The 10,051-nt window shown below is 42.2% G+C and overlaps 1 protein-coding gene and 1 pseudogene across 1 annotated transcript; one reads left to right on the top strand and one right to left on the bottom strand.

Annotated features, from left to right (window-relative positions):
• Nucleotides 1-747: 747 nt before the first annotated feature.
• LOC119304233 (myosin-10-like) lies at nt 748-7,430 on the top strand. The gene is made up of 8 exons (XM_037581403.1): nt 748-940; nt 1,074-1,196; nt 1,357-1,394; nt 1,559-1,727; nt 2,420-5,560; nt 5,659-5,762; nt 6,435-6,660; nt 6,838-7,430. The coding sequence occupies exons 1-7, from the start codon at nt 764-766 to the stop codon at nt 6,610-6,612; spliced, it is 3,930 nt and encodes a 1,309-aa protein (XP_037437300.1). The 5' UTR covers nt 748-763; the 3' UTR covers nt 6,613-6,660; nt 6,838-7,430.
• Nucleotides 7,431-8,259: 829 nt separating this feature from the next.
• LOC119304234 overlaps nt 8,260-10,051 on the bottom strand; it is a 20,917-nt pseudogene continuing 19,125 nt past the window's right edge.

The following is a 10,051-nucleotide window of genomic DNA, read 5'->3' as shown; positions in this document are numbered from 1 at the left end:
CTTAGCTTACTACCACTAGCACCTCCGCCCGCTGTCGATTCGAGCGGCGGTGGCGGCATTGGGGAGATCGCGCGCGCGTTCCGGAACTGCCAATCGCGTTGCTCCTCTGCTTGATCTACGACTACTATTTAGCTAGATCAAGCCATACTCACCATACTACGCCCGCCTATGTAGAGATTTCATTTCTAGCTAGCTAGCTGTGTCACACACCTGACCTAACCTAGCCACTACTAGTAACCTGTGTTTAATGGTTGCTGCGTGATCTGGCCATTATGATGATCCCCCAATCCAAGCCTACCTCTCTCTGTGTGTGTGTGTGCGCGCGCGCGCGCGCGTGTGTGTGTGCGCGTGCGCGTGTGACATTTGGAATTGGACCACCATGTCACAGATCAAACCAGCGCTGCACGGGCAACTTTCCACTGGCAATTGCCTCTTTCTAGTTTTTCTAGAAGAATAAAAAGCACGGTATTCTCCTTTCTGGTTGGTGTTTCACAGTTATTCTGAGAATCTCCTATTAATAGATAGGAGTAGATTACTGCAGCATGGTGTTCCATTTCTCTAAGGGCAGGTTTCCGGAAGAAATGCCAGTGAACCTGTCTTACGATTTTTATTTTTGTGGGAAACAGCATTCAACTTCAGTTTCAGTATGCTCAGGGTGCCAGGCTTATTTCCTGTGGTACACGCGCTAGGTGTATTTACTGTTTTTTCGACGACTCTGATCGATCTGACTTGTATTCTACAGGTCCCTGCAGTATCGGACAGGATGTTCCTTTCGATAGTCTCCGTGGATACCGGGAAAACCATCGCCAAATCCAGTAAAGCGGCTGCCCGCAGTGGAATCTGCCAATGGCCCGATTCCATATCAGAACCGATATGGTTTTCTCGAGACGCAGTGTCAAAAGAGTTTGATGAGTGCCAATACAAGATTGTTGTTTCTGTGGTACGTATGAGTATTCATAGCGTACTACCATGTTCTATCTAGCCACCTTTGTTTTTCAATCTCACTGGTATGGATGTATGGATATTTGTGGACTAGTATTTGTTTTGCTGAACAATTCAATCCCTTGTTGCAGGGATCAATAAGAACTGGTATTCTTGGCGAAATTTTCCTAAACCTGTCCAACTTTCTGAATTTGGCGGACCCAACTGCTATCTCTATGCCGTTGAAGAGATGCAACTCGGGAACAGTTTTGCAGGTAAGCGAGTACCGTGCAACCGTTTCCTTTTTAAAGATTTTTTGGGCGCTCGTGTATATGGTCCTGTAACCTGAAAATGGTGTCAACTCACTCAACTCTTAGTTTTTATGCTTTTTCATTTATTCTGCTTATGGTGACATTGGTTGCTTCTCGTTTGCAGCTTAAGGTTCAATCTCTTGGCACAAAGCCTAAGTTGGGGTAACTAATTCAACTTGAGTTTTACTCTTTCCTTAGTTCCCATTTATAGCTCCAATGTGCACACTTCACACTGAAGACCCTGCAATCTCTTTATATTGCTCTCCCATTGTTTTTGCTGTCTGCAAGTGTTGATACTCTATTATAACCTTGGCATATCTATACAGTGGTGTGAGATCTTCAAGGGACATGCCTCCTCGTATCAGTGACCATTGTCTAATAAATGACGACATGGATAACAAATCAGATGGCTCTGATAATACGGCCAACAGGAGTGTCCGTTCTTCGTCAGGAACTCCTTTAGGGGGCACTTATCAAGATGAACCTGGAAACAGGGTATGCTGATATTCAGAACAATGCTCTCCATCCTAAGTTCATTTTTTCAGAACAGTGTTTCCTTTAACGAGCGTGCAATGCATGCTTTGAGTTATGTTTCTATTAATTTATTTGCACCTTTTGAATTTTATTTTAGTAATAATAACTTGATTCTTGATCATTTAGACACATCTTCCCACACTGATGATACCACTCTTCAGGAAAGTCAAGCTAGCTTGTCATTTGACTGTTTCTGGTGCCTACAGATATCGAGAAATATGTCTCTTATTGTCAGTATAACTGGTTAAATATCACAAGAATATTCGATTACAGATCCAAGTTCTTCTCTTTTCCATGCTGTTGTTCCATCTGTTTGCAGTCTAACTACTCTAGGATAGTTGGAAGTAAACACCCCATGTTCCAACAGCAGTTACATACTTCCAATCCATGAATCTTCTCTTTTCTGCAGCTAATAGCAGACTTCAAATGTTCATTTGCCTATTTGCCCTTGATCATCGCATTATGTCTTAAGTTTATTTTTGATCTTTCTAGCATTGTTTATTTTAAGTACTCATTAGTCTTGCATCAAGCTGTGGCTCCACATGTATATAAATTGTATTTTATTTGTTTAAATTCACAATCATGATTTTTTTATGTAATGCCCTGTCAGAGTATTATGTGTAAATAATGGGTGTCTCCTTTTTTCCCTTCAGGAAATGAGTTTCTCAGCTTCAGGGTCTCACCGGAGCTCCAATTCTGGAGATAGTACCCAAGATAGAACAAATTTGTCTCCGATAGACAACACTAATGGTGGATTGTATGTCGGAAGGCAGGATTCAGGTAGTTCCTATGTTAGCGCTGGCCGTGGTGATGAAGGATTGAGATCAAACAATTCATCTTTCAGTTCCCGGGCTTCAGGTCCAAACACGCTGCAAGGAAATACTCCAAAATCCTTTTCAAATGGGATTGCTCAGTCATCTTTGGGGACAACTGATTCATCTAAAGATCTTCTTGAAGCTGCTGAAGAAACAATTGAAGAACTCCGTGATGAGGCAAAAATGTGGGAACGACATTCTCGCAAATTGAAGGCTGATCTAGAGGCGCTGAAGAGGGAATGCTCTGAGAAATCAAAGCAACAGACTGAGCTAGCACTTGAACTGTCTGCTGCACATGCTGAGCGGGATTCATACAGACATGAAATTGAAGAATTGAAGTCATCACGGCAAGAGTCATCTCGGCAAGAGTCATTTCGGCCAGAGTTAAGCAGACGACAAATAAAATCTGTAACCCCCAAACGTGGGGACTGGATCAACATGGAGAAGGAAGTAGAAGACGAGATGAAGTTTCTAAAAGAATCAAATGCAACCTTACAGGTACAGCTGAAGAGCACTCAAGAGGCAAATATAGAGCTTGTTTCTATTCTTCAGGAACTGGAAGAGACCATAGAAGAACAGAGAGCGGAGATATCTAAAATTTCTGAGGCCAAGGATGTCACTAATACAGATGTATTGAAGAATGGGTTGTTAGTCAAAGAAGACACAGAATGGGCTAGGAAACTGTCAATGAAAGAAGATGAAATTAATACTTTGAGGCAGAAACTAGATCGCCTTCTCAGTATTGAAAATGCAGGTGCCGCAGGTTCTGATACCGTTTATCTTGAATTGGAGAAAGAAAATGAAACTCTAAGGGTAAAAATACAAGAACTTGAGAAAGATTGTTCTGAACTAACAGATGAAAATCTGGAGCTTATATATAAGCTGAAAGAAAGCAGTGTGGGGAAAGGGCAGGATTCTCGTGTTTCAAACAACAGTGAATTGCAAATTGAAAAGCTTACATCACAAATATATGAACTGGAAGAGGAACTTAGAAATAAGGAAATGATGCATGACGGCAGTTTTACCGAGTCATCAGTGTCTAATGCCAAAGAGTTACAGAGGAAGTGTGCTGACCTTGAGCTGAAGCTGCTACGTTTTAGGTCTCAAGGCTTTGAGCTAGAAGAGAAGTTCCGAAAAAGCCAAGAAGAACTAGAACAAAAAAATCTTGAGTTATCTAAGCTGAGAGAGGAGCTTGAAGGCTTGGAAGGTGGTGAAACTGGTGGTGCGAGAGGATACCAATTTAGAGAAGATCTAGAGGACAATGAATCTGAGACAGATATACTGAAGACTAGAGTCCAGCTACAACAGCAGGAAAATGATGACTTGCGGCGCTACAAAGTCGAAACGGAAAATTTGATGTCTGAAATTCAGGCAGAGAAGAGTCTGTTAGAGGAACGCTTGGCAGCATCAGTTAAAGAAAGTAGCATCACTTCCAAATGCTTGGATGAATTGCAGCAAGACATTTTGGTGCTTTCTAGCAGCATAGATTCCCATGTGTCTGCTAATAAGGTTCTTGAAAGAAAGATAAATGAACTCGAGAGCTGCAAAGCAGAACTAGAGTTACATATATCAGAGCTTGAACAGGAAAATATAGAGTTATCAGAACGCATATCTGGACTGGAAGCCCAATTATCTTACATTACAAATGAAAAGGAGTCAAGTGAGCTGCAGATGCACGACTCAAAATCCCTTGTCATCAGTCTCAAAGATAAAGTAGAGCGACAACAAGTAGAGATGGATACTCAAAGGGTTGAGTTTAAACAAAAACAGCAAGAAACGCAAAGAAAACTGTCGGAAGCACAGGACGATTCAGAAGTTCTGAGAAGATCTAATTCTAATCTGCAATCTACAGTTGAGAACCTTATTGAAGAGTGCAGTTCCCTTCAAAATCTGACTGCAGATCTCAAGAAGCAGAAGTTGGAATTGCATGGCCGTTTTATGCAACAAGAGCAGGAATTGGATAACTCTAAAAAAAGGATCCTTGATTTTTGTAAAACAGTTGAGTTCCTAGAAGCAAAGCTTTCTTCTCTTCAGAAGGACATATCTTCCAAAGAGCAATCATTGCTGTCAGAACTGGAGAGTATATTCCAGGAGCACACAGAGCAAGAAGAAAAGATAAACCGTGCTCATTTCATGTTAAATAAGATCGAGAAAGAAAAGACTCTTGAGGTAGAGAATCTTGAGAGGGAGGTCGTGAGCCTCACTGCACAGGTCTCCTCCACACACGAGGAGAGAGAAAATGCCACAGTAGATGCCATCCGGGAGGTCTCTGTCCTGCGAGCTGAAAAGGCCAAACTTGAGGCTAATTTCGAAAATGTCAGTGCGCAGTTGAGACATTATGAGTCTCAACTGGAGGACCTTCGCAAGGAGTCCAAAAGCAAGATTAAAGGTTTGGTTGATTCTCTTAATGCATCCAAACAGAGCGAGGAAATGTTGACAGCAGATGCAGAACATATGAAGAAGTTGATGGAAACTGCTAAATCCAATGAAGACGAGTTACGGAAGTCTTCTGGTGAACTAGAGTTAAAGCTTAAAGCCAGTGACTATGAGAGACAGCAAATGATGGAAGAAATATCTGACCTGAAACTTCAGGTCCAGAAAATAACAAGTCTTCAAGATGAAGTTTCCAAACTTAGAAGCTCCCTTGACGAGGCTAAGTTTGAAAAGGGAAAATTAAAGGCGCTGCTAGAGTCTGTGACTGAGGAATGTGAAGAACTGAAGGCACAGAAAGCGATGCTAACAGATAAAGTTTCTGAGATGCAAGAGACTTTGGACAATGGTGAAGAAGAAAAACGAAGCAGAATATCTATGCAAGCAAAGCTTGTGAGATTGGAGAGTGATCGATCAGCATCGGAAGCATCACATGTACATGAAGCAGAGTTAAAGAACGAACTTAGTAGGATCAGAAGATCAAATAGCGAATACCAGAGGAAGATACAATCCCTTGAGCAGGAAATTGAGGATCTCACTAGAAAGCAGGTTAGCTATATACAGTACTTATTGTGATGATTAAAGAAAATCACCGTATTGATGTTCCTAATGTCTTGGCATCCCCTTGCATTTCCTTGTATTTTCAGGAGATTGGAGATTCTACAGATATTCAGTCAAAGATTCAAATACTGGAAACTAAGCTTGCAGAGGCTTTGGAGGAAAATAGGACGTACAGGGCTCAACAAAAGAGGTATCCCTTGCACTCTGAAGCCTGAACCTAAATGTTAGCATTATGCATAGAATGGTTATACGTGCTATTACACTTTTCTTTTGTTATGGGTAGTCAGTCTAAGCAAGCATTGACAAGTGACAGCCCTCCCAAAAGTTCTTTTTTTCCTTGTAATGTAATATAAATATCCATGTAATTTTAAATAAAAAATTGACTATTTGCACTGCAGAATGCAATTGCTTATTAGTCGGGCAAGGAAATAGCTTCTACAATCTGTTATGCATTGCAGTATATTCTTAGCTCTTTCTCTATCTTAACTGCTCCTTCATATGAACTGGGACCATGTGAATTGACTAGGTATGACTTTATACACATCACTAGCTGGAGAACCGGTGTTTAAGCTTAATATCATGTCTTGAAGCTAGATTGTACACTGGTATTAACAGAACCTTGAAATCTGTTGGTTACCACTGTTTGTGGAAAATCATTTCATTTTATTGGCTTGAGGGATTGTCCATACTGTAGGTATATGATGGCAGAGGACACATCTCCTAGCAAATCTTTTTATAGGGAAAATTATAGAGGACTCCCGTACATCATAGCAAATCATCTTTTATTGCTGATTTGTTAATTTTCAGCTGTCTATATTCAGAAGATCAGAATTTTCACATATTTTATAATTTTCTTGTACAGTCCCATTGCCGAGGAGCAATCTGCTGGTGGGGACAGGATTTTGCAGCTGGAAGGAGATCTAAGAGATATGAAGGAGCGGTTACTCAATATGAGCTTAGAGTATGCAGAAGTAGAGGCCCAGCGGGAACGATTAGTGATGGAGCTGAAATCTGTCAAGAAAGGGGGGCGATGGTTCTAACATGATGGAGACCTTTTGCCTGCCATAAACATAAGACTGACAACACAGGTACATGGATGCTATTTTCTTGCCAATCAATGATATGATAATTTGGATGGGTAGAGCAACATCTCTTGGTAAACTGTTTTAGGTTTGTTATCAGTGGGATCCCATCATGTACTTTTTGGGTAGAAGATACTTTTTGTCCAGTCCTTATGGATAGTATAAAGCCTTCTGCTTTTGTAGATGACCCGTCATCAATCAGCGTCATGTCTGCGCCATGACAATACAAGCCATGACAATAGGACTGATGTCAGATTCTCATGATGTGAGAACAAGCAAATGCAGAACCACAGGTCACGTGCCACACTCACTAGTTGGTACCGGTGGATTGCGAGTCTGACTATTTCCCGGAAGAAAAGAAAAGGTCACTTTCAAGAGATGGTCTCCCTGAAGAGGCAAATATTGTGAGGGACCATTTCCTGGAAGAAAAAGCCACCTCACCTGTAAGCCTCACTATGATAATTCCGATTTAACCAATCAATTATGCGATGCCATGTGTTTCTTCATCCAGTATACCAGTTTCTCAGTTGATCGGGAGGGTGAACGTTATTTGTTCATATGGTTACTCAGATCACCCACCATTTACATGGGTATTTACATGATTACATGCAAAGTTCACTTTAACTGTTGATAAATGTTGTTCTTCGTCTTGTTTGTGGAACCAACATGGAAGAGTTTAAGCTAGTAGTACAATAGCTATACTCTTACATTATTGTAATTCAATTTGTAAAATATGAAGGTGTCAACTGCTTAATTATTTTCATTTTCATCGCAAATCGGAAAATTACTTATTGCTTTTGTGGGATATCATCGAGTCCGGTATGAATATATTTTGTCATGACATGATCTGGAGGATTACTACTGCTATATACTTAATTAAAGAGCTGAAGGATCTAAGACAAGCATCAGGTGTCAGCTTCATGATTGAGCTGGTGTATTCATTAGCTCAAGCTAGTAGCATGACCACCGAAGCGAAACTTCACCAGCGGAGCCACTAAGGTGTAGTCGAGATGAGAGAGTTTGAGTGGAAGAAGATGAAGATATGGCAGTGATTGTTTGGGATGAGATTGGATGGAGACCATCAAGTGAAGGTTGCGCTGGACAAAATTTTAGAAATCAAGGCCCCGCCTTGCCTAGGCAAAGCTGGAAGATGATGAAAAGCTTGGCATGGAATAGGAGGTCTGGGGGTGGTGGGTGTTGTGCTGTCGGAGATGGTGCCGGAAGAGGGCGAGGAAGAAGAGCCATGGGCTTCCATGGCGGCGCTGGAGGGTGCCACCACGGAGGCTAGAGCTAGGCTTTCCACCCGGCAGTCTTCTAAGTGTTGGCATAGACATTAAAAGAAATCATAAGTATTATACTTGTATAGCAAATACAGCTACAACTCCAAACATAAACGAATGCACATTAGTGTATTATTAGCATGAGCCATACTTGATTGTCACCAGTAGTACTTGTTACATTGACCAACACTGCAGTGATAAATAGAAGAATGGTACCACAATCACCATGATCCCCGTGTCCTTTGCTTCTACCAGTCTCAGGCCGCTTTTGTCCTTTCTACAAGGTCCATGAGAACAGAGGGGCAGCTCCTCTGTAAATGTTTGAAACCGCCATTTTCCAAGACGACTTTCATATTGTTCGGAGAGATGAGGAAGTCGATGCATGCCGCCTTGAGCCGCTGGGAGTGGTGCTGCTCCGCTAACACCAGCGTGGTTATCGCTGTGCTTGTGGAAACACTTTTGCCTCCATGTCGTCGATCCTTATGGTGGCCATGGGCGTCTTCTTCTTCTTCTCCCTTTCCGACATGCCAAGGAGCTCTGCTTCTGCTGCTGCCTTCAAGATTGGAGACCGGGCAGCCAGCACCCATCGATGGGCGACGATTGTCTCGCCGCCCACATGGAAGGCCACATCTGCCCCCTCCTTCCACAGGAGATCGGTGAAATCACGATCCTCTGTTTCCCTGGCGCGCAGCTCTGTGACAGTGATGTCGCACCTGAGAGTGAAGCAGTCGTCCTTGAGGCAACCTGAGTTCTCTAATTCCGACCTTGTGATGAATTTGTACCAGCCCCACTCTCCTTGAGGGGTTGTGAAACTTCTATCGAAGGTGAAGGTATATGATGGCACAGGCTTCCCAGCCCGGTCCAGTAAACCGAGCACACATTGAGCTGAGATGCCCTTGTCAGGCTTGAACGGCAAGTCCATGCTAACACTGGCAAGCTGAATGAAGACAGATATGCAATTGGCATTATCTGAACCTTGGCCGTTGGGGTAGTACTTGATGCGCCAGGCGTGGCCTCCAACATGGAAAGTGCAGGATTTGATGTCGCTACTATTGGTTTGCGAGTGCCCGTCGATCTTGAGCAAGTGGTGCCCGCTCACCGCCCTGGCGATGATGGCGGAGGTAGAGCGTGACGACATCTTAGATGCACTAAGTCTGCACGGTTGCCGACGGTTTGACGGCTAGTAATAGTAGATTATATATGGGAATAACAATGGGATGGAAATTGCAGCTGTGGCTGCAGCAATGACAATCCATGGTGCGAATATATATATACAAGCAAAATTAGGTAATGAATGAATATATTTTATGGATCCTCCAGTTGAAGGAAGGTAATATGTTCTGATAAGACTTGCAAGCTTCTATGATGGATCCTTTGCTTTGCTTTGATTAAGCACGTAATATGTTTGGATAAGACTTGCAAATTTCTTCTTCTTTTTCTTTCTGAAAAGGAGGGTAGACCCAGACTTGCAAATTTTTATGACAGATCCTTCGCTTTGCTTTGATTAAGCACATCCAGTCCCATAGCTGATATGAGGTTGCGTGCCGTAGTGCGTGGGTGGCCTGTGCTGAAGGTTTTGCGGGTTTAGGGTGTGCTTTGTTTGAACTGAAGTTCACCGCACTAAAAAATTGGCTAGCTTTTATTGAAGGTTTTACTTGCTCATGATTTGGCCAATGACAAGAAAAATGAGCTAGATGGCCAAAAGGGGGCATGGGCATGCCAATTTTTTTGGCAACCATCCAAACAAGGATAATTTTTTTGGTCATGACCAAAAATTGGTAAGATAATCTTTAGCCATAATTAATCCAAACACAATTGGCAAGCTAAGAATAGAACTGCGCAAACTAATGCTAGTTGCTTCCGGTCTTAATTGGCAAGCTACCAATATCAAAGTTTTCGGGCTTTAGCTTGTTCCTTCGATGGTACCTGCTTCCAGTTTTAATTGGCAAGCTACCAATATGAAAGTTTTTGGCCTTTAGCTTGTTCCCTTGATGGTAGCTGCTTCCAGACTTAATTAGCAAGCTAAGAATATCAAAGTTTTTGGGGCTTTCCCTTGATGGTAGTTGCTTCCAGCATCAATGCTATCAATATCATCACACAAACTAATTCAATCACTA

Source organism: Triticum dicoccoides, chromosome 5A (genome assembly GCF_002162155.2).
Source record: "Triticum dicoccoides isolate Atlit2015 ecotype Zavitan chromosome 5A, WEW_v2.0, whole genome shotgun sequence".
Lineage (NCBI taxonomy): Eukaryota > Viridiplantae > Streptophyta > Magnoliopsida > Poales > Poaceae > Triticum > Triticum dicoccoides.
This window is presented reverse-complemented; position numbering and strand designations above follow the sequence as displayed.

Bases quoted from the DNA above. Each gene is read 5' to 3' on its own strand.
- LOC119304233 (XM_037581403.1), top strand. From the start codon at position 764: ATGTTCCTTTCGATAGTCTCCGTGGATACCGGGAAAACCATCGCCAAA. The intron at 941-1,073 runs GTACGTATGAGT...CCCTTGTTGCAG, and splicing joins ACAAGATTGTTGTTTCTGTG to GGATCAATAAGAACTGGTAT. The intron at 1,395-1,558 runs GTAACTAATTCA...ATATCTATACAG, and splicing joins GGCACAAAGCCTAAGTTGGG to TGGTGTGAGATCTTCAAGGG.